Source organism: Bombina bombina, chromosome 4, assembly GCF_027579735.1.
Source record: "Bombina bombina isolate aBomBom1 chromosome 4, aBomBom1.pri, whole genome shotgun sequence".
Taxonomy (NCBI): Eukaryota; Metazoa; Chordata; class Amphibia; order Anura; family Bombinatoridae; genus Bombina; species Bombina bombina.
This window is the reverse complement of record NC_069502.1, coordinates 1,150,818,857-1,150,844,818: the sequence shown is the minus strand read 5'-3', so window position 1 is coordinate 1,150,844,818 and position 25,962 is coordinate 1,150,818,857. Positions and strand designations below refer to the sequence as shown.

Genomic DNA, 25,962 nt, shown 5'->3' with positions numbered 1-25,962 from the left:
GTAAAATATTCCAGTTGTATGATGGTTATTTGACAAATTTATTAACGCACAGATAATAGAGGATCTTATAATGACCAATTAATATTGGTATGTAGTTGTCGCATAAAATATCACACTAAAAATATCATATAGAATAGTCATAAAAATGTCCTAAAAAATCACATAAAAATCACATAAAAATATACTCATGGATCCATGTTACATAAAAATTAGAATTAAAATCAGTATATAACTATAATCAACAAAATGTGCTATACCCCGGTTAGGGGGGATAGTTAGCTTACAGAAAATAGTATTAAAATACAATCCTAAGTGATCCTGTTTAGCCAATCTAAAATAGAATCTGAAAAGTCTGATGGAACAGCTTTGATTTAGCTAGTGGTTAGTTCACAAAGAGTAAGTGGTGTTCCAATTCTTCAAGGTTAAAGTAAAAGTCTCTCCTGTGAATAAAAAAGGTGATGTGACAGTGTCCAAAAAGATTATGTCCCAACGGTGATACAAAAAATAGTGGAAAAAACAATGCGCTAAGTTGAAAAATAATGCAAAATAAAATACCAAAAAAGAAAAAAAGAGAAAAAAGTGAAAAAATAGTGAAAAATATATATTAATCCAATTCTGTCAGTTCATTATACAATGCAAAAGGGAAAATTTAAAAAGGAAAAGATATATTGCTTGTGTCAATATTCAGTGTATCCTGTGATATGTTGTTGTCAAAAAATAACAAGATTATTCAAAAATAGAACATAAATTCCCAGTTTCCCTGTGGAATACAAATGAGAAAATAGTGCAATATTGCTAAATAAATCTTAAATCCAATTGAAATAAGGCTTACCATAAATTAGCCAACGCGTTTCGGCCCTTCCCTGGGCCTTTATCAAGACTACAGTCTTGATAAAGGCCGAAACGCGTTGGCTAATTTATGGTAAGCCTTATTTCAATTGGATTTAAGATTTATTTAGCAATATTGCACTATTTTCTCATTTGTATTCCACAGGGAAACTGGGAATTTATGTTCTATTTTTGAATAATCTTGTTATTTTTTGACAACAACATATCACAGGATACACTGAATATTGACACAAGCAATATATCTTTTCCTTTTTAAATTTTCCCTTTTGCATTGTATAATGAACTGACAGAATTGGATTAATATATATTTTTCACAATTTTTTCACTTTTTTCTCTTTTTTTCTTTTTTGGTATTTTATTTTGCATTATTTTTCAACTTAGCGCACTGTTTTTTCCACTATTTTTTGTATCACCGTTGGGACATAATCTTTTTGGACACTGTCACATCACCTTTTTTATTCACAGGAGAGACTTTTACTTTAACCTTGAAGAATTGGAACACCACTTACTCTTTGTGAACTAACCACTAATTAAATCAAAGCTATTCCATCAGACTTTTCAGATTCTATTTTAGATTGGCTAAACAGGATCACTTAGGATTGTATTTTAATACTATTTTCTGTAAGCTAACTATCCCCCCTAACCGGGGTATAGCACATTTTGTTGATTATAGTTATATACTGATTTTAATTCTAATTTTTATGTAACATGGATCCATGAGTATATTTTTATGTGATTTTTATGTGATTTTTTAGGACATTTTTATGACTATTCTATATGATATTTTTAGTGTGATATTTTATGCGACAACTACATACCAATATTAATTGGTCATTATAAGATCCTCTATTATCTGTGCGTTAATAAATTTGTTAAATAACCATCACACAACTGAAATATTTTATCCTCTGCCCACTCTGAGGCGCTCCCTAGACCCTCTTTCCATTTGTAAAATTGCAGGCTCTGAATCATAAAAGAAAAATGTTGGGCTTCATATCCCTTTCATTTTCAGACTTAAATTACAGTGTTTTCTGTCCCTTTAAAGTCTCAGGGGCCTATTTATTAATGTGCGAGCGGACATGATCCGATATTGCAGATCATATCCGCTGCACATTGATAAATGCCAACACCATACGCTCTCTGCATTTATCATTGCACCAGCAGTTCTTATGAACTGCTGGTGCAATACCGCCCCCTGCAGATTCACAGCCAATCGGCCACTAGCAGGGGGTGTCAATCAACCTGATCGTATTCGATCGGGTTGATTTCTGTCCGCCGCCTCAGAGCAGGCGGATAGGTTATGGAGCAGCGGTCTTTATAACTTCTGTTTCCGGCGAGCCTGAAGGTACGTCGGAAACACGGGGCATCAAGCTCCATACGGAGGTTGATAAATATGCCCCTCAGACTTTGTAACATGCTACACAATAAATAAAACTAAACTATCCACAGCAAATAGTCATACATAAACCTAATGATTGACAATTAATTTTAAATGTTTTTTAAACATTTACTTAGTATGTAGACTTTTTGCAGTGCTGTAATTAATAATAGTTGATAGTTACATGCTATGCATTTATAAAAATGACTTCAGTGCCCCTTTAATAACTTTGCAGTGCTGTCCCCAGGACTTTTTAAAGGGGGTGCACACCTGACTGATTTTACTGACCACGCGGCTAAAGTTTAGCCACCTGGCTTGCAAAATTCTACTGCTGTGCAATTTAGTAGCATACATTTTGGACTTGGTAAAGTCTATTTAAACATCAGATACAATTAAATATAATTTCTTTTACAAAGATATGACGACTCCACGGATTCATCCTTACTTGTGGGATATTATCCTCCTGCTAACAGGAAGTGGCAAAGAGCACCACAGCAGAGCTGTTATTTAACTCCTCCCTTAGCTCCTCCCCACAGTCATTCTCTTTGCCTATGCTAGTAATAGGAAGGGTAAAGTGATAGTGGTGATAAAATGATAGTTTTAATTTCTTCAATCAAGATGTTTTTTATTTTAAATGGTACCGGTGAGTACTATTTGACTAATTTAGCAAAGTGTAATTTTTTGCTTAAATGTTCCTCTAAAGTGTAAATTTCTACTCTTGCATTTGGGATGCAATAATTTTTGGCAACTCTGCATTTATATTCATAGTTTTTGAACATTTATAGGCTACTTAAATATGTTTGGAAAAAAATTGTGCACTTTTATTTCTTAAAGACGCAGTACCCGTTTTTTACAAAATTAATTTTTTCAATAAATAAAGTGTTTACCAACTGTTGTGGTTATTATTACTTTGTTTAACATGTCTGACATTGAGGAAACTCATTGCTCTATGTGTTTAGAAGCCATTGTGGAACCCCCTCTACATTGTGTACCTCTTGTACTGATAGAGCCTTACACTGTAAAGAACATATTTTAGGAAATGAAAGTATGTCTAAGGATGATTCTCAGTCTGAAGAGAATCAGGATATGCCATCTAATTCTCCTCAAGTGTCCCAACCTTTAACACCCACACAAGTGACACCTAGTACATCTAGTGGGTCTAATTATTTTACTCTGCAAGATATGACTGCAGTTATGTCAACTACCCTCACTGAGGTATTATCTAAACTGCCAGGTTTGCAGGGTAAACGCAGTAGGCCAGGTATTAATGTAAATACTGAACCCTCTGATGCTTTAGTAGCCATTTCCGATGCACCCTCACAATGCTCTGAATTGGGGGTTAGGGAATTATTGTCTGAGGGAGAACTTTCAGATTCAGGGAATGTGTTACCTCAGACAGATATGGACTTAGCATCCTTTAAATTTAAACTTGAGCACCTTCGTCTGTTGCTCAGGGAGGTCCTAGCGACTCTAGATTATTGTGAACCTATTACAATTCCTCCAGAAAAATTATGTAAAATTGATAAATATCTAGAAGTTCCTACTTACACTGATGTTTTTCCAGTTCCCAAAAGAATTTCGGAAATTGTTAAAAAGGAATGGGATAGACCAGGTATACCATTCTCTCCCCCTCCTAATTTTAAGAAAATGTTTCCCACATCAGACACCATCAAGGACTCCTGGCAAATGGTCCCTAAGGTGGAGGGAGCAATATCTACTCTAGCTAAGCGTACGTACAACTATACCTATTGAGGACAGTTGTGCTTTCAAAGACCCTATGGATAAAAAATTAGAGGGTCTTCTAAAGAAATTATTTATTCACCAAGGTTTCTTGTTACAACCTGCTGCCTGCATTGTTCCAGTAAATACGGCGGTGGCTTTCTGGTTTGACACCCTTGAGGAGTCTCTGAAAGTAGAGACAGAATTAAAGCTCTCAAATTAGCTAATTCTTTTATCACAGATGCTGCTTTCCAGATTACTAAATTAGAAGCAAAAAATGCAGGCTTTGCCATATTGGCGAGCAGAGCGCTATGGTTAAAATTGTGGTCTGCTGATGTATCGTCAAAGTCTAAACTGTTAACTATTCCTTTCAAGGTTAAGACCCTATTCGGCCCTGAATTGAAGGAAATCATTTCAGACATTACTGGAGGTAAGGGTCATGCCCTACCTCAAGACAAACCCCTTAAGATGAGGGGTAAACAAAATAATTTTCGTTCCTTTCTAAATTTCAAAGGAGTACCCTCTGCTTTCCCTTACTCTACTAAACAGGAAGGAAATTTTGCTCAATCCAAGTCTGTCTGGAGACCTAACCAGACCTGGAATAAGGGTAAACAAGCCAAAAAGCCTGCTGCTGCTACCAAAACAGCATGAAGGGGCAGCCCCCGATCCGGGACCGGATCTAGTAGGGGGCAGACTTTCTCTCTTTGCTCAGGCCTGGATAAGAGATGTGCAGGATCCCTGAGCATTAGAAATTGTGACCCAGGTGTATCAACTGGAATTCAAAAAGGTGTATCAACTGGAATTCAAAAATTTTCCCCCAAGAGGGAGATTTCATATTTCACGTTTGTCTGTAGACCAGACAAAAAGAGAGGCGTTCTTACACTGTGTAAAAGACCTCTATACCATGGGAGTAATTTGTCCTGTTCCAAAACTGGAACAGGGACAGGGGTTTTACTGAAACTTTTTCATAGTCCCCAAAAAAGAGGGAACTTTCAGACCTATTTTAGATTTAAAATGTCTAAACAAATTTCTCAGAGTCCCATCGTTCAAGATGGAGACTATACGAACAATCTTATGATCCAGGAGGGTCAATACATGACCACCATGGATCTAAAGGATGCGTACCTTCACATTCCTATCCACAAGGATCATCATCAGTTTCTAAGGTTTACTTTTCTGGACAAGCATTATCAGTTCGTGGCCCTTCCCTTCGGGTTGGCCACAGCTCCCAGAATTTTCACAAAAGTGCTAGGGTCCCTTCTAGCGGTTCTCAGGCCGCGGGGCCTAGCAGTGGCACCCTATCTAGACGATATCTTGATTCAGGCATCAAATCGTCATCTTACCAAATCACACACGGACATTGTGCTGTCCTTCCTAAGGACTCATGGTTGGAAAGTGAATATAGAAAAGAGTTCACTTGTTCCACAAACAAGAGTTCCATTCTTGGGAACTCTGATAGACTCGGTAGACATGAAAATATTTCTGACGGAAGTCAGAAAATCAAAGATTCTAAATACTTACCGAGCTCTTCAGTCCATTCCTCGGCCATCAGTGGCTCAGTGTATGGAGGTCATTGGATTAATGGTAGCAGCAATGGACATCGTCCTGTTTGCTCGCTTTCATCTCAGACCACTGCAGCTGTGCATGCTCAGACAGTGGAATGGGGATTATGCAAATTTATCTATCTCCTCAGATAAATCTGGATCAAGAGACCAGAGGCTCTTTTCTTTGGTGGTTGTCACAGGATCATCTGTCCCAGGGAATGTGCTTCCGCGGGCCATCATGGGTTATAGTGACAACGGACGCCAGCCTCTTGGGCTGGGGTGCAGTCTGGAATTCTCTGAAGGCTCAGGGAACTTGGACTCCGACGGAGTCTCAATTACCAATCAATATTCTGGAACTGAGAGCAATACTCAATGCGCTTCAGGCGTGGCCTCAGTTGGCACTGACCAAATTCATAAGATTCCAGTCGGACAATATCATGACTGTAGCATATATCAATCATCAGGGGAGAACAAGGAGTTCTCTTGCGATGATAGAGGTAGCAAAGATAATCCGATGGGCAGAGAATCACTCTTACCATCTATCAGCAATCTATATCCCAGGAGTAGAGAACTGGGAAGCGGATTTTCTAAGTCGTCAGACTTTTCATCCGGTGGAGTGGGAACTCCATCCGAAAGTGTTTGCATCATTCACTCAACAATGGGGCACACCGGAATTGGATCTAATGGCATCTCGACAGAATGCCAAACTTCCACGCTACGGGTCCAGGTCATGGGATCCTCAGGCTGTACTAAAAGATTCTCTAGCAGTACCTTGGTCGTTCAACCTGGCTTATGTGTTTCCTCCTTTTCCTCTCCTACCCCGTGTGATTGCGAGAATCAAACAGGAGAGAGCTTCAGTAATTCTAATAGCACCTGCGTGGCCACGCAGGACTTGGTATACGGATCTAGTGGACATGTCGTCTCTACCTCCGTGGAAACTACCATTGAGGCAGGACCTTCTCATTCAAGGTCCGTTCCAACATCCAAATCTAACTTCTCTACATCAGACTGCCTGGAGATTGAATGCTTGATTTTATCAAAGCGGGGATTCTCTGAGTCGGTCATTGATACTCTGATTCAGGCTCGCAAGCCTGTCACTAGAAATATTTACCATAAGATATGGCGTAAATATCTTTATTGGTGTGAACCCAAGGGCTACTCATGGAGTAAGATTAGGATTCCTAGGATTTTGTCCTTTCTCCAAGAAGGATTGGAGAAGGGGTTATCTGCTAGTTCTTTAAAAGGACAAATTTCTGCTTTGTCAGTTTTATTACACAAGCGTCTGGCGGATGTCCCAGACGTTCAGTCTTTTTGTCAGGCTTTAATCAGAATCAAGCCTGTGTTTAAACCTGTTGCTCCGCCATGGAGTCTGAATTTATTTCTTAATGTTCTTCAAGGGGTTCCATTTGAACCCATACATTCCATAGATATTAAGCTGTTATCTTGGAAAGTTTTGTTTTTAGTTGCTATCTCTTCTGCTCGAAGAGTTTCTGAGCTTTCTGCTTTACAATGTGATTCGCCTTATCTTATATTCCATTCTGATAAGGTGGTTTTAGGTACTAAACCTGGATTTCTTCCTAAGGTTGTTTCAAATAAGAATATTAATCAGGAAATTGTTGTTCCTTCCTTGTGTCCTAATCCTTCTTCTAAGAAGGAACGTCTATTACATAACTTGGATGTGGTTCGCGCTTTGAAGTTTTACTTATAAGCGACCAAGGATTTCCGACAAACATCTTCTCTTTTTGTTGTTTATTCTGGAAAGCGTAGGGGTCAAAAAGCTACGGCTACCTCTCTCTCTTTTTGGCTGAAAAGCATCATCCGCCTGGCATACGAGACTGCTGGACAGCAGCCTCCTGAAAAAATTACGGCTCATTCCACTAGAGCTGTGGCTTCCACATGGGCTTTTAAAAATGATGCTTCTGTTGAACAGATTTGTAAGGCTGCGACTTGGTCCTCCCTTCATACTTTTTTCCAAATTTTCCAAATTTGATACTTTTGCTTCTTCAGAGGCTGTTTTTGGGAGAAAGGTTCTTCAAGCAGTGGTGCCTTCCATTTAGGTCTCTGTCTTGTCCCTCCCGTTCATCCGTGTCCTGTTGCTTTGGTATTGTATCCCACAAGTAAGGATGAATCCGTGGACTCGTCATATCTTTGTAAAAGAAAAGGAAATTTATTCTTACCTGATAAATTTGTTTCTTTTACGATATGACGAGTCCACGGCCCGCTCTGTCATTTTAAGACAGAATTTATTTTATTTTTAAAACTACAGTCACCTCTGCACCTTTTAAGCTTTTCCTTTCTTTTTTAGCTTTTCCTTTCTCTTCCTATATCTCCGGTCGAATGACTGGGGGGAGGAGCTAAGGGAGGAGTTATATAATAGCTCTGCTGTGGTGCTCTTTGCCACTTCCTGTTAGCAGGAGGATAATATACCACAAGTAAGGATGAATCTGTGGACTCGTCATATCGTAAAAGAAACAAATTTATCAGGTAAGCATACATTCCTTTTTCATACCTTAAAATGGAAGATGCCTGCATAATCTGTCTGGAAACTTTGATTTTCAGGGACCACAAGGGATAGGAACTCCTCATTCATTGTAAGAGAGGCAACAGAAGAGAGGAACCAGCAATCCGCTGTACAGAAAAAGTGTAGGCTGTAAAGCTAAAGTGCAAACTCTCTTAATTTTTCTCTAACAGTAGTGAAGGGGCAATGCTCTGAAGGGGCCTTTTAAAAAAGCATCAAAGTGCAGCTAAATGAACTCCCACTTGCAGACACTATATGAAAAAGCCAAGCTATGATTGGTGAAACATACGTTGGAGTAGTGATGTCACAAAAGGGGCGGATCCTTGCTCCTTACCGGACTAACAGAGCAATCATTAGACATTTTGATACACACAGTCCTTTGCTTGTAGTAGTCTTTGATTGGGATAGTCTCATTATATGCCTTGTGACTTGTTTTTAATAAATTTGCTATACTTTTTTAACCACTTCTGATTCATCCTTTGGAGCTGGGACATCCTTCTTTACCTTGCCTCCTATTAGAACTGAAGCTTCCTGTGCCTATATATCTAGAGCTTGATTTTGAAGCTCTAGACAGTGTGAGTACCTTTCTAGGTTCTGCTGTAAATTTTACATAACCACAGAACTTTAACGAGGTTCACCTGCTGAGCATTACCACCGTGATAACCTGGGATTTTTATCCTTTTTTGTGCACCATCACATTTGATTTTGTATAATATATAGTATATATATATATATATATATATATATATATATATATATATATATATGTAGTTATCGTTTATTCATACTAGGTTATGTATTAGAGATGTACATTCAGGCACAAATTTGCATTTATCCAAATTTTGTTGTTTCAATGAGCCGTCCAATTCACTAACAGTCTAATACATTATTGGACGAAAAGAATGAAGAGCGAATAATTGCTTGACCAAATCAACTTGTTTCGTTTGGCCCCAAAAAAGGTTCAGGAAGGGAGGGAGGAGCTATATTTTTTGGTTAATCATCTACTTTGTTTGCAGTGATGTACAGGAGGTCCAACCATTCCTGTGTCCATTGTCCCCCTGTCTAATCCGGCCATAGTATTACTAACAATTGGTGTTACAGACAACCAGTGAGACTAAAATGTTGGATTTTTGTCATACAGGCTTTTCCAAACAAGCCATAACCTAATATAGGGAGGTGGGAGAATAGGAGAGGCTCAGATATTTTTAATCCCGTTGACTACGGATATTGGAACATGATATTGTGAGCTAGTCATTGACTCAAATTCAATGGCCTCTATTTGTCAACCGCAAATACGCTGGAATTCCGCAGCGTATTTGTGGCAAGGCTGATTCGCTGTAGTTATCAAGCCCTACAGACTGGCAAAAGTAGAATCTAGTGACGTAAGCTACGATCCGCCGGACTCAGTCCGACACAGATCGATTCTTACGTCACTCCAGATGTGCCGAACGCAAGTTCGGCACAATCTGACTACTTTTGGAATTTATCAAATTCCTAGAAGGTACGCTCGGCATTCTTCCGGCCCAGCGTACCTGGTTTTCAATCCGTCACCCTGGAGGTGACCGATTCCCATAGTAATCAATGGGAGTCTGACAGCAGCGAAAGCTCATGCTGCCCGATATCCCATTGATTCCTATGGGAAATGTGTGCAGCTAACACCCTAACATGTACCCCGAGTCTAAACACCCCTAATCTACCCCCCTACACCGCCGCCATCTACAATAAACTTATTAACCCCTAAACCGCCGCTCCCGGACCCCGCCGCACATATAATAAATATATTAACCCCTAAACCTAAGTCTAACCCTAACCCTAACACCCCCCTAACTTAAATCTTATTTAAATAAATCTAAATAAAATTCCTATTATTAACGAAATTATTCTTATTTAATACTAAATACTTACCTGTAAAATAGACCCTAATATAGCTACAATATAAATAATAATTACATTGCAGCTATTTTAGGATTTATTTTTATTTTACAGACAACTTTGTATTTATTTTAACTAGGTACAATAGTTATTAACTATTAAATAACTACCTAGCTAAAATAATTACAAAATTACCTGTAAAATAAATCCTAACCTAAGTTACAATTAAACCTAACACTACACTATCATTAAATTAATTAAATTAACTACAATTACCTAAAATTAAATACAATTAAATAAACTAAACTATAGTACAAAAAAACAAAACACTAAATTACAGAAAATAAAAAAAGAATTACAAGAAGTTTAAACTAATTACCCCTAATCTAAGCCCCTAATAAAATAAAAAAGCTCCCCAAAATAATAAAATGCCCTGCCCTATACTAAATTACAAAGTAATCAGCTCTTTTACCAGCCCTTAAAAAGGGCTTTTTGCGGTGCATTGCCCCAAAGTAATCAGCTCTTCTACCTGTAAAAAAAAATAGAACCTCCCCAACATTACAACCCACCACCCACATACCCCTACTCTAAAACCCACCGAAACCCCCCTTAAAAAACCTAACACTATCCCCCTGAAGATCACCCTACCTTGAGCCGTTTTCACCCAGTCGGGCTGAACTCTTCATCCAATCCGGGCAATGTGGTCCTCCATCCGACCGAAGTCTTCATCCAAGCAGGGCAAAAGAGGTCCTCCATCCGGCCGAAATCTTCATCCAAGCGGCATCTTCTATCTTCATCCATCCGGAGCGGAGCCATCTTCAATCCAGCTGACGCGGATCCATCCTTTTCCAACAACGTCCTAACCCCGAATGAAGGTTCCTTTAAATGACGTCATCCAAGATGGCGTCCTTCGAATTCCGATTGGCTGATAGGATTCTATCAACCAATCGGAATTAAGGTAGGAAAAATCCAAATCAGATTGTCCTCACATTCTATTGGCTGTTCCGAACTTCAATCCGATTGGCTGATTGAATCAGCCAATCTGATTTTTCCTACCTTAATTCTGATTGGCTGATGATTCCTATCAGCTAATCGGAATTCGAGGGACGACATCTTGGATGACATCATTTAAAGGAAACTTCATTCGGACGTCGTTTGAAGAGGATGGCTCCGCGTCGGCTGGATTGAAGATGGCTCCGCTCTGCTCCGGTTGATTGAAGATAGACGATGCCGCTTGGATGAAGACTTCTGCCGGATGGAGGACCTCTTCTGCCCCGATCGGATGAAGACTTCTGCTGGATGGAGGACCACATCGCCTAGATTGGATGAAGAATTCGGCCCGGCTGGGTGAAGACGGCTCAAGGTAGGGTGATCTTCAGGGAGTTAGTGTTTTTTTAAGGGGGGTTTGGGTGGGTTTTAGAGTAGGGGTATGTGGGTGGTGGGTTTTAATGTTGAGGGGGGTTGTATTTCTTTTTTTTTACAGGTAAAAGAGCTGATTACTTTGGGGCAATGCCCCGCAAAAAGCCCTTTTAAGGGCTGGTAAAAGAGCTGATTACTTTGTTAATTAATATAGGGAAGGGCATTTTATTATTTTGGGGGGCTTTTTTATTTTATTAGGGGGCTTAGATTAGCTGTAATTAGTTTAAACTTCTTGTAATTCTTTTTTTATTTTCTGTAATTTAGTGGGGGGGGGGTTGTACTATAGTTTAGTTTATTTAATTGTATTTAATTTTAGGTAATTGTAGTTAATTTATTTAATTAATTTAATGATAGTGTAGTGTTAGGTTTAATTGTAACTTAGGTTAGGATTTATTTTACAGGTAATTTTGTAATTATTTTAGATAGGTAGTTATTAAATAGTTAATAACGATTTAATAACTATTGTACCTAGTTAAAATAAATACAAAGTTGCCTGTAAAATAAAAATAAATCCTAAAATAGCTACAATGTAATTATTATTTATATTGTAGCTATATTAGAGTTTATTTTACAGGTAAGTACAGGTAGCCCTCAGTTTACGCCGGGGTTAGGTTCCAGAAGGAATGGTTGTAAATCGAAACCGTTGTAAATTGAAACCCAGTTTATAAAGTAAGTCAATGGGAAGTGAGGGAGATAGGTTCCAGGCCCCTCTCAAAATTGTCATAAATAACACCTAATACATTATTTTTAAAGCTTTGAAATGAAGACTTTAAATGCTAAACAGCATTATAAACCTGATAAAAATAATCACACAACACAGAATATATAATTAAACTAAGTTAAATGAACAAAAACATTTGCTAAACAGCATTATAAACCTAATAAAATAATCACACAACACAGACTTCACTTGCATTTTTCTGCAAACAGTTCTTTCTATGCACTCCAATCTGGACTGATTTATAGACAGGAAGATCTTGTTCCTTTGAAATCTGCTCAATAGCTCAGATCTGGTTAAACTGATTAATTTAAGCTTGCTTGGCTTTGCTGCAACACAAGCGGACAGCTCCACCTACTGGCTATTTTAATCAATACACTGCTTCTCAATGCTTTTCAATAGCAGTCACATGACTGGAAAAAAAGGTTGTTATTCTGAAACGGTGTAAATTGAACCGTTGTAAAACGAGGGCCACCTGTATTTAGTATTATATAGGAATAATTTAGTTAATAATAGGAATTTTATTTAGATTTATTTAAATAATATTTAAGTTAGGGGGGTTTTAGGGTTAGACTTAGGTTTAGGGGTTAATATATTTATTATAGGTGGCGGCGGGGTCCGGGAGCAGCGGTTTAGGGGTTAATATATGTATTGTAGGTGGCGGCGGGGTCCGGGAGCGGCGGTTTAGGGGTTAATATATTTATTATAGGTGGCGGCGGGGTCCGAGAGTGGCGGTTTAGTGGTTAATAACTTTATTTAGCTGCGGGGGCTCCGGGGGCGGCGGTATAGAGGGTTAAACAGTATAGTATAGTGTGAGTGCTTAGTGACAGGGGTATCAATAAAGCTGGGAAAAAGCCGAAGAGCAGCGAGATTGATGAATGATAAATATCACAGTCCACTGCTCATCGCCCCGTACTTGGTGCGCGGCTTTTTGACTGCTTTATTGATAAATTTGGCGAACGTATTCAGGTCCGCGGCGGCGATGTTAGGCGAACTTAGCCGGGCGTATTGGGGCCGGCGAATGCATGTAAGTACGGCGCTTCATAAATAGAGGCCAATCAGTTAGTTGTATGTTCTATAATGTAAGATTTTTGTTAAAGTTAGTTGAATATATGTGCTGTTCCCTTTTGAAATGGTTATGAATCTAAATCCAATATTTGTCCAAAAGAAAGGCACACATGAATTAAATTTGGCTAATTCATGAACGTCTATTATGTATGTAAAAATAAATATGCAAAATGATGTGTTGCTCTTTTACATTAAAATATCTAGCAATGAAAATAGCAGAATGCCGCTGCCCGCATGTATATTTGTTTCTATAACGAATGCTGAATAACTATTTTTTTGCCTAATGGTGAGTAGTAACAGTGCTACTGTAGTTGTACAGTTTAATGTTGCATTAATTTGCTGTGACTTACCAACAGACCCTTGGCAAACATCTACACGATTTGCTCCATCCACAATAAACTGAGGCTTGGGTTTTATCTCCTGAGAATCAGAAAGAGAGCAGTAATTATACACTGTGATAAAGTGATAAAAGTCTCATATTAATGAAGAAGAGACTGATGCCCCTGTTTCCGCGTGAGCCTTCAGGCTCTCTGGAAACAGCAGATATGAAGCAGAGGTCTTAAGACTGCTGCTCCATAACTGGTCCGCCTGCTCTGAGGCTGCGGACATTAATCCTCCCAATCCTATTCGATTTGGCTGATTGACACCCCTGGTAGTGAATCTGCAGGGGGCGGCATTGCACAAGCACAAGTAGTGCCCACTACTAGTTAGCACCAGAAGTGCATGAATATATATATCTAGTGCCCACTACTAGTTAGCAAAAGAAGTGCATGAATATACATATCTAGTGCCCACTATTAGTTAGCGCCAGAAGTGCATGAATATACATAGCTAGTACCCACTACTAGTTAGCACCAGAAGTGCATGAATATACATATCTAGTACCCACTACTAGTTAGCACCAGAAGTGCATGAATATACATATCTAGTGCCCACTACTAGTTAGCACCAGAAGTGCATGAATATACATATCTAGGGGTCGATCCGATAAAAATCGTAGCCCGCAAAAGCCGGCGACGCCAATATTTGCGCGGGTTTGGTATCACATATGCGGCGTAACCTAGAAGTTACGCGCGTATATTTCTGCCATCGCCCGTAGTTTTTTGGGCTATAGGCAGGTATACCAAACCCGCGCAGTTTGGTATCCAATATGCAGCGTAAGGACTTACGTGGCGAAAATGGAGAAAACTTACTCCATTTTCACCTCGCCACAAAAAGCAGCCGTAAGAAGCCTTACGCTGACTATTGGAGACCCGTAACTTCCTAAACTAGCTGCTAAAATAAACCTAACACCTAACGCATGCGCAATGTCTATCTCCCTGTCAACCGCGATCTTCTAAAATAAACCTAACACCTAACGCATGCGCAATGTCTATCTCCCTGTCAACCGCGATCTGCTAAAATAAACCTAACACCTAACGCATGCGCAATGTCTATCTACCTGTCAACCGCGATCCCCCCCCCGAAATCCCTAATAAAGTTATTAACCCCTAAACCGCCGCTCCCGGACCCCGCCGCCATCTACATAAACTAACCCCCTACTGTGAGCCCCTAAAACCGCCGCCATCTACCTTATCTATCCCCTAATTAGAACAACTTACACCACTGTCATCTACCTTATCTATCCCCTAATCTGACCCCTTACACCGCCGCCACCTATATAAAAATTATTAACCCCTAATCTAATCCCCCTATACCGCCGCCAGCTATATTAATATTATTAACCCCTAATGTAAGCCCCTTACACCGCCGCCATCTCTATTAAAATGATTAACCCCTAATTTAATCTACCTACCCCGCCGCCAGCTATATTATCTATATTAACCCTAAGTATATTATAGTTAATATAGGTATTACATTATATATATTAACTATATTAACCCTAATTATATTAGGGTTAATATAGTTAATATAGTTACTATAGTATTTATATTAACTATATTAACTCTATCTAACCCTAACACCCCTAATTAAATTTATATTAAATTAATCTAATTCATTTATAAACTAAAATATTCCTATTTAAATCTAAATACTTACCTATAAAATAAACCCTAAGATAGCTACAATATAATTAATAATTACATTGTAGCTATGTTAGGGTTAATATTTATTTTACAGGTAAATTGTTAATTATTTTAACTAGGTATAATAGATATTAAATAGTTATTAACTATTTAATATCTACCTAGTTAAAATAATTACCCAATTACCTGTAAAATAAATCCTAACCTAAGTTACAAATACACCTACACTATCAATAAATTTAATAAACTACAAATATCTATCTAAAAAGACAATTAAATTAACTAAACTAAATTACAAAAAAAACAAACACTAAATTACAAAAAATAAAAAAAAGATTACAAGATTTTTAAGCTAATTACACCTATTCTAAGCCCCCTAATAAAATAATAAACCCCCAAAATAAAAAAAAATTCCCTGCCCAATTCTAAATTAAACAAATTTCAAAGCTCTTTACCTTACCAGCCCTTAAAAGGGCCTTTTGTGGGGCATGCCCCAAAGAATTCAGCTCTTTTGCATACAAATACAATCCCCCCCCCCATTACAACCCACCACCCACATACCCCTATTCTAAAACCACCCAAACCCCCCTTAAAAAAGCCTAACACTACCCCCCTGAAGATCTCCTTACCTTGTCTTCACCACACCGGGCCGAACTCCTGATCCGATCCGGGCGATGTCTTCCTCCAAGCGGCAAAGAAGAATTCTTCCTCCGGCGATGTCTTCCTCCAAGCGGCAAAGAAGAATTCTTCCTCCGGCGACGTCTTCCTCCAAGCGGCAGCAAAGTCTTCATTCTTCCGGCGGCATCTTCAATCTTCTTTCTTCGCTCCGCCGCCGCGGAGCATCCATCCCGGCCGACTGCTGTACTACGAATGAGGTACCTTTAAATGACGTCATCCAAGATGGCGTCCGCCGAATTCCGATTGGCTGATAGGATTCTATCAGCCAATCGGAATTAAGTTAGAAAAATCTGATTGGCTGATTGAATCAGCCAATCAGATTCAAGTTCAATCCGATTGGCTGATCCGAACAGCCAATCAGATTGAGCTCGCATTCTATTGGCTGATCGGAACAGCCAATAGAATGAGAGCTCAATCTGATTGGCTGATTGGATCAGCCAATCGGATTGAACTTGAATCTGATTGGCTGATTCAATCAGCCAATCAGATTTTTCTAACTTAATTCCTATTGGCTGATAGAATCCTATCAGCCAATCGGAATTTGGCGGACGCCATCTTGGATGACGTCAATTAAAGGTACCTCATTCGTAGTACAGCAGTCGGCCGGGATGGATGCTCCGCGGCGGCGGAGCGAAGAAAGAAGATTGAAGATGCCGCCGGAAGAATGAAGACTTTGCTGCCACTTGGAGGAAGACATCGCCGGAGGAAGAATTCTTCTTTGCCGCTTGGAGGAAGACATCGCCGGAGGAAGAATTCTTCTTTGCCGCTTGGAGGAAGACATCGCCCGGATCGGATCAGGAGTTCGGCCCGGTGTGGTGAAGACAAGGTAGGGAGATCTTCAGGGGGGTAGTGTTAGGCTTTTTTAAGGGGGGTTTGGGTGGTTTTAGAATAGGGGTATGTGGGTGGTGGGTTGTAATGGGGGGGGGGGATTGTATTTGTATGCAAAAGAGCTGAATTCTTTGGGGCATGCCCCACAAAAGGCCCTTTTAAGGGCTGGTAAGGTAAAGAGCTTTGAAATTTGTTTAATTTAGAATAGGGCAGGGAATTTTTTTTTGGGGGGGGTTTATTATTTTATTAGGGGGCTTAGAATAGGTGTAATTAGCTTAAAAATCATGTAATCTTTTTTACAAATACACCTACACTATCAATAAATTTAATAAACTACAAATATCTATCTAAAAAGACAATTAAATTAACTAAACTAAATTACAAAAAAAACAAACACTAAATTACAAAAAATAAAAAAAAGATTACAAGATTTTGAAGCTAATTACACCTATTCTAAGCCCCCTAATAAAATAATAAACCCCCAAAATAAAAAAAAATTCCCTGCCCAATTCTAAATTAAACAAATTTCAAAGCTCTTTACCTTACCAGCCCTTAAAAGGGCCTTTTGTGGGGCATGCCCCAAAGAATTCAGCTCTTTTGCATACAAATACAATCCCCCCCCCCATTACAACCCACCACCCACATACCCCTATTCTAAAACCACCCAAACCCCCCTTAAAAAAGCCTAACACTACCCCCCTGAAGATCTCCTTACCTTGTCTTCACCACACCGGGCCGAACTCCTGATCCGATCCGGGCGATGTCTTCCTCCAAGCGGCAAAGAAGAATTCTTCCTCCGGCGATGTCTTCCTCCAAGCGGCAAAGAAGAATTCTTCCTCCGGCGACGTCTTCCTCCAAGCGGCAGCAAAGTCTTCATTCTTCCGGCGGCATCTTCAATCTTCTTTCTTCGCTCCGCCGCCGCGGAGCATCCATCCCGGCCGACTGCTGTACTACGAATGAGGTACCTTTAAATGACGTCATCCAAGATGGCGTCCGCCGAATTCCGATTGGCTGATAGGATTCTATCAGCCAATCGGAATTAAGTTAGAAAAATCTGATTGGCTGATTGAATCAGCCAATCAGATTCAAGTTCAATCCGATTGGCTGATCCGAACAGCCAATCAGATTGAGCTCGCATTCTATTGGCTGATCGGAACAGCCAATAGAATGAGAGCTCAATCTGATTGGCTGATTGGATCAGCCAATCGGATTGAACTTGAATCTGATTGGCTGATTCAATCAGCCAATCAGATTTTTCTAACTTAATTCCTATTGGCTGATAGAATCCTATCAGCCAATCGGAATTTGGCGGACGCCATCTTGGATGACGTCATTTAAAGGTACCTCATTCGTAGTACAGCAGTCGGCCGGGATGGATGCTCCGCGGCGGCGGAGCGAAGAAAGAAGATTGAAGATGCCGCCGGAAGAATGAAGACTTTGCTGCCACTTGGAGGAAGACATCGCCGGAGGAAGAATTCTTCTTTGCCGCTTGGAGGAAGACATCGCCGGAGGAAGAATTCTTCTTTGCCGCTTGGAGGAAGACATCGCCCGGATCGGATCAGGAGTTCGGCCCGGTGTGGTGAAGACAAGGTAGGGAGATCTTCAGGGGGGTAGTGTTAGGCTTTTTTAAGGGGGGTTTGGGTGGTTTTAGAATAGGGGTATGTGGGTGGTGGGTTGTAATGGGGGGGGGGGATTGTATTTGTATGCAAAAGAGCTGAATTCTTTGGGGCATGCCCCACAAAAGGCCCTTTTAAGGGCTGGTAAGGTAAAGAGCTTTGAAATTTGTTTAATTTAGAATAGGGCAGGGAATTTTTTTTTGGGGGGGGTTTATTATTTTATTAGGGGGCTTAGAATAGGTGTAATTAGCTTAAAAATCATGTAATCTTTTTTTTATTTTTTGTAATTTAGTGTTTTTTTTTTTGTAGTTTAGTTAATTTAATTGTATTTTTAGATAGATGTTTGTAGTTTATTAAATTTATTTATAGTGTAGGTGTATTTGTAACTTAGGTTAGGATTTATTTTACAGGTAATTGGGTAATTATTTTAACTAGGTAGCTATTAAATAGGTAATACCTATTTAATAGCTATTATACCTAGTTAAAATAATTAACAATTTACCTGTAAAATAAATATTAACCCTAACATAGCTACAATGTAATTATTAATTATATTGTAGCTATCTTAGGGTTTATTTTATAGGTAAGTATTTAGATTTAAATAGGAATATTTTAGTTTATAAATGAATTAGATTAATTTAATATAAATTTAGTTAGGGTTAGATAGAGTTAATATAGTTAATATAAATACTATAGTAACTATATTAACCCTAATATAATTAGGGTTAATATAGTTAATATATATAATGTAATACCTATATTAACTATAATATACTTAGGGTTTAATATAGATAATATAGCTGGCGGCGGGGTAGGTAGATTAAATTAGGGGTTAATCATTTTAATAGAGATGGCGGCGGTGTAAGGGGCTTACATTAGGGGTTAATAATTTTAATATAGATGGCGGCGGTGTTAGGGGATCACTTTAGGGGGTTATAGATATAATATAGCTGGTGGCGGGGTACGGGAGCGGCGGTTTAGGGGTTAATAACTTTATTAGGTTGCGGCGGGGTACGGGAGCGGCGGTTTAGGGGTTAATAGCTTTTTTATTGTTAGACTAGTGAGGGGGGATAGCGGATAGAGGGTTAGACGTGTCGGGCTATGTTAGGGAGGCGTGTTAGACGTGTCGGGCTATGTTAGGGAGGCGTGTTAGACAGTGCGGGTGTTTTAGACTTTAGTCAGGTTTTATAGGCGCCGGCAGTTTCTAACGTACCGCAAGTCACTGGCGACGCCAGAAATTTGTACTTGCGCAGATTTATGGACATCGCTGGTTTGTCAGACTTACGGCACGTTAGCATCTGACGGCGACTTATATGGGATAGCTCGAGTTGCGAGCTGAAACTGCGGGCGACGCCGGTTCCCTCGCTTGCGCCGCAAACTGCGATCTATATCGGATCGCGCCCCTAGTGCCCAATACTAGTTAGCACCAGAACTGCATGAATATACATATCTAGTGCCTACTACTAGTTAGCACCAGATGTGCATGAATATACATATCTAGTGCCAACTACTAGTTAGCACCAGAAGTGCATGAATATACATATCTAGTGCCCACTACTAGTTAGCAACAGAAGTGCTTGAATATACATATCTAGTGCCCACTAATAATTAGCACCAGAAGTGCATGAATATACATATCTACTGCCCACTACTAGTTAGCACCAGAACTGCATGAATATACATATCTAGTGCCCACTACTAGTTAGCAACAGAAGTGCTTGAATAAACATATCTAGTGCCCACTACTAGTTAGCACCAGAAGTGCATGAATATACATATCTTGTGCCCACTACTAGTTAGCAAAAGAAGTGCATGAATATACATATCTAGTGCCCACTATTAGTTAGCACCAGAAGTGCATGAATATACATATCTAGTGCCCACTACTAGTTAGCACCAGAAGTGCATGAATATACATATCTAGTACCCACTACTAGTTAGCACCAGAAGTGCAAGAATATACATATCTAGTGCCCACTACTAGTTAGCACCAGAACTACATGAATATACATATCTAGTGCCTACTACTAGTTAGCACCAGATGTGCATGAATATACATATCTAGTGCCAACTACTAGTTAGCACCAGAAGTGCATGAATTTACATATCTAGTGCCCACTACTAGTTAGCAACAGAAGTGCTTGAATATACATATCTAGTGCCCACTACTAGTTAGCACCAGAAGTGCATGAATATACATATCTAGTGCCCACTACTAGTTAGCACCAGAACTGCATGAGTATACATATCTAGTGCCCACTACTAGTTAGCAACAGAAGTGCTTGAAAAAACATATCTTTTGCCCACTACTAGTTAGCACCATAAGTGCATGAATATACATATCTAGTGCCCACTACTAGTTAGCACCAGAAGTGCATGAATATACATATCTAGTGCCCACTACTATTTAGCACCAGAAGTGCATGAATATACATATCTAGTGCACACTACTAGTTAGCACCAGAAGTGCATGAATATACATATATAGTGCCCACTACTAGTTAGCACCAGAACTGCTTGAATACACATATCTAGTGCCCACTACTAGTTAGCACCAGATGTGCATGAATATACATATCTAGTGCACACTACTAGTTAGCACCAGAAGTGCATGAATATACATATCTAGTGCCCACTACTAGTTAGCACCAGAACTGCTTGAATACACATATCTAGTGCCCACTACTAGTTAGCACCAGATGTGCATGAATATACATATCTAGTGCCCACTACTAGTTAGCACCAGAAGTGCATGCATATACATATCTAGTGCCCACTACTAGTTAGCGCCAGAAGTGTATGAATATACATATCTAGTGCCCACTACTAGTTAGCACCAGAAGTGCATGCATATACATATCTAGTGCCCACTACTAGTTAGCACCAGAAGTGCATGCATATGCATATCTAGTGCCCACTTCTAGTTAGCACCCGAAGTGCATGCATATACATATCTAGTGCCCACTACTAGTTAGCACCAGAAGTGCATGAATATACATATCTAGTGCCCACTACTAGTTAGCAACAGAAGTACATGAATATACATATCTTGTGCCCACTACTAGTTAGCACCAGAAGTGCATGAATATACATATCTAGTGCCCACTACTAGTTAGCACCAGAAGTGCATGAATATACATATCTAGTGCCCACTACTAGTTAGCACCAGAAGTGCATGAATATACATATCTAGTGCCCACTACTAGTTAGCACCAGAAGTGCATGAATATACATATCTAGTGCCCACTACTAGTTAGCACCAGAAGTGCATGAATATACATATCTAGTGCCCACTACTAGTTAGCACCAGAAGTGCATGAATATACATATCTAGTGCCCACTGCTAGTTAGCACCAGAAGTGCATGAATATACATATCTAGTGCCCACTACTAGTTAGCACCAGAAGTGCATGAATATACATATCTAGTGCCCACTACTAGTTAGCACCAGAAGTGCATGAATATACATATCTAGTACCCACTACTAGTTAGCACCAGAAGTGCATGAATATACATATCTAGTCCCACTACTAGTTAGCAAAAGAAGTGCATGAATATACATATCTAGTGCCCACTACTAGTTAGCACCAAAAGTACATGAATATACATATCTAGTGCCCACTACTAGTTAGCAACAGAAGTGCATGAATATACATTTCTAGTGCCCACTACTAGTTAGCACCAGAAGTACATGAATATATATATATATAGTGCCCACTACTAGTTAGCACCAGAAGTGCATGAATATACATATCTAGTCCCACTACTAGTTAGCAAAAGAAGTGCATGAATATACATATCTAGTGCCCACTACTAGTTAGCACCAGAAGTACATGAATATACATATCTAGTGCCCACTACTAGTTAGCACCAGACGTGCATGAATATACATATCTAGTGCCCACTACTAGTTAGCACCAGAAGTGCATGAATATACATATCTAGTGCCCACTACTAGTTAGCACCAGAACTGATTGAATATACATATCTAGTGCCCACTACTAGTTAGCACCAGAAGTGCATGAATATACATATATAGTCCCACTACTAGTTAGCAAAAGAAGTGCATGAATATACATATCTAGTGCCCACTACTAGTTAGCACCAGAAGTACATGGTTATACATATCTAGTGCCCACTACTAGTTAGCAACAGAAGTGCATGAATATACATATCTAGTGCCCACTACTAGTTAGCACCAGAAGTACATGAATATACATATATAGTGCCCACTACTAGTTAGCACCAGAAGTGCATGAATATACATATCTAGTCCCACTACTAGTTAGCAAAAGAAGTGCATGAATATACATATCTAGTGCCCACTACTAGTTAGCACCAGAAGTACATGAATATACATATCTAGTGCCCATTACTAGTTAGCACCAGAAGTGCATGAATATACATATCTAGTACCCACTACTAGTTAGCACCAGAAGTGCATGAATATACATATCTAGTGCCCTCTACTAGTTAGCACCAGAACTGATTGAATATACATATCTACGGCCCACTACTAGTTAGCACCAGAAGTGCATGAATATACATATCTAGTCCCACTACTAGTTAGCAAAAGAAGTGCATGAATATACATATCTAGTGCCCACTACTAGTTAGCACCAGAAGTGCATGAATATACATATCTAGTGCCCACTACTAGTTAGCACCAGAAGTGCATGAATATACATGTCTAGTGACCACTACTAGTTAGCACCAGAAGTGCATGAATATACATATCTTATGCCCACTACTAGTTAGCACCATATTTTATATTTTGAATGTTTTCACTTAGAGGCACATCAAGTAATAATGACATGTCCTACTATAGTAAAAGCCTCCAACCCTTATTCATAGAATTAATCCTACTGCTGCAGTGGTAATTCCTTTCTGATAACAGTACTGTACTATCTTTCTGCTGGTCCTGTGTACTGTATTAAACATTATATAAAACTACCTATAGTTACATGTATAAGCTGCATCATGACATGTGAATATTGCCTAAATGAAATAAGGTATTGAGGCCGAATTATCAAAGGTCTTGCAGACCTGATCCGACAGTGCGGATCAGGATGCAAGACCTCGCTGAATGCGGAGAGCAATACGCTCTCCGTATTCAGTATTGCACCAGCAGCAACTCCGCCCCCTGGTGCAACTCCGCCCCTGCAGACTCGCGGCCAATTGGCCACCAGCAGGGGGGTGTCAATCAACCCGATCGTACTTGATCAGGTTGAATTCTGGCGATTCCTGTCCACCTGCTCAGAGCAAGCGGACAGGTTATGGAGCAGCGGTCTTTAGACCGGGCCCACAAGCTCCATACGGAGCTTGATAAATGGTCCTCATGGTTGTTAACACTTGGTCCCATCCCCTCCCCAAACTGTCCCATTTTACAGATGCAAATATTCCAAATTCCAAACTATTCCAAATTCCAAACTTCCAGGCCCAAGCAGTTTGGATAAAGGTTTTTTTTTTCTACCTGTACTTTACATTGGAAATTCTCTAAGGGGTAATAATTATGTTAATTACAATGTGTAAAATAAACTCATTACAATACATCTCTCATTTTTAGGATTAGGGAGAACAATAACTGTCAGTTCTGCAACAAGTCTACTCCCTATTGTTATTTGTAGTATTCTTAGCCTACCACTGTTTCTATTTATAGTAATATAAGGAGACAATGTGTAATACCTGCTGTGATAGAGAACATAGGGGAATCATATACCACTGTTTCTATTTATAGTAATATAAGGAGACAATGTGTAATACCTGCTGTGATAGAGAACATAGGGGAATCATATACCACTGTTTCTATTTATAGTAATATAAGGAGACAATGTGTAATACCTGCTGTGATAGAGAACATAGGTGAATCATATACCACTGTTTCTATTTATAGTAATATAAGGAGACAATGTGTAATACCTGCTGTGATAGAGAACATAGGGGAATCATATACCACTGTTTCTATTTATAGTAATATAAGGAGACAATGTGTAATACCTGCTGTGATAGAGAACATAGGGGAATCATATACCACTGTTTCTATTTATAGTAATATAAGGAGACAATGTGTAATACCTGCTGTGATAGAGAACATAGGGGAATCATATACCACTGTTTCTATTTATAGTAATATAAGGAGACAATGTGTAATACCTGCTGTGATAGAGAACATAGGGGAATCATATACCACTGTTTCTATTTATAGTAATATAAGGAGACAATGTGTAATACCTGCTGTGATAGAGAACATAGGGGAATCATATACCACTGTTTCTATTTATAGTAATATAAGGAGACAATGTGTAATACCTGCTGTGATAGAGAACATAGGGGAATCATATACCACTATTTCTATTTATAGTAATATAAGGAGACAATGTGTAATACCTGCTGTGATAGAGAACATAGGGGAATCATATACCACTGTTTCTATTTATAGTAATATAAGGAGACAATGTGTAATACCTGCTGTGATAGAGAACATAGGGGAATCATATACAACCAGGGCAGCTTATGGAAAGAGAATATAGATCATAGACGTGCAACTAACGCATTAATACACAATAACAGTAGGACATAGATTGAGTTCTTTACCTGTAGATTGTAAGCTCTTAGGAGCAGGGACCTCTAACATTAAAGGGGCATAAAAGAGCAAATGCTATAATGTACTAAAGTATGTTATTATTGAACTATTGCTTGTTTATAACTGTTTGTTTAAAGGTACAGTAAAATTAAGATAGAGCTTATAATTTTAAGCAACTTTCTAATTTACGTGTATTAGCAAATATTCTTGGTTCTCTTGGAATCCTTTGTTGAAGAGTATACCAAGCCAGGCTCAGGAGGAGCAATGCACTGCTGGGAGCTAGCTGGTGATTGGTGGTTGTACATATATGCCTCTTCAATAGTGATATCGCGAACAGTTCGCCGGAGAACAGTTCCCGGCGAACATAGCTTGTTCGCATTCGCAGCGGCGGGCGAACATATGCGATGTTCGATCCGCCCCCTATTTGTCATCATTGAGTAACCTTTGACCCTGTATCTCACAGTCTGCAGACACATTACAGCCAATCAGCAGCAGACACTCCCTCCCAGACCCTCCCAGCTCCTGGGCAGCAGCCATTTTAGATTCATTCTGATCCTGCATTGTTAGTGAGAGGAGGGACAGTCTAGCTGCTGCTAATTTAATAGGGAAATCGATAGCTAGGCTAGTGTATTCAGTGTCCACTACAGTCCTGAAGGACTCATCTGATCTCTGCTGTAAGGACAGCACCACAAAAAGCCCTTTTTAGGGCTACATCAGTTTTTTTTTTTGCTTTGTAATCTAATAGCAGTTGCCTGCTAGTGTAATCTAATTTCAGTAGCCAGGTCAGCCTGCCACTGCCAGACTGTGTGTCAGGCTCACAGCATATACTGTGCCTACCTGTTCAGTGCCACCAGTCATATCTGGTGTAACATTAGTGTAAATTTAAAAAAAAAACTTTTACATCAGTCTGCTAGTGTAATCTAATTTCAGTTGCCAGGCCAGCCTGCCTTTGCCAGCCTGTGTGTCAGGCTCACAGCATATACTGTGCCTACTTGCTCAGTGCCACCACTCATATCTGGCTGGTGTAACAGTAGTGTAATTTAAAAAAACTTTTACATCAGTCTGCTAGTGTAATCTAATAGCAGTTGCCTGCCTGCCTGCCACTGCCAGCCTGTGTGTCAGGCTCACAGCATATACTGTGCCTA

The 25,962-nt window shown here is 39.4% G+C and overlaps 1 protein-coding gene across 1 annotated transcript in view; it reads right to left on the bottom strand.

Annotated features, from left to right (window-relative positions):
• LOC128658085 (calpain-8-like) overlaps positions 1 to 25,962 on the bottom strand; it is a 128,852-nt gene that overhangs the window by 67,883 nt on the left and 35,007 nt on the right. The window contains exons 2-3 of the mRNA XM_053712539.1: positions 13,436 to 13,505; positions 8,000 to 8,118 (exon numbers count right to left, since the gene is read on the bottom strand). Coding sequence (XP_053568514.1) covers positions 8,000 to 8,118; positions 13,436 to 13,505 — 189 coding nt within the window. The remainder of the gene's footprint in view (positions 1 to 7,999; positions 8,119 to 13,435; positions 13,506 to 25,962) is intronic.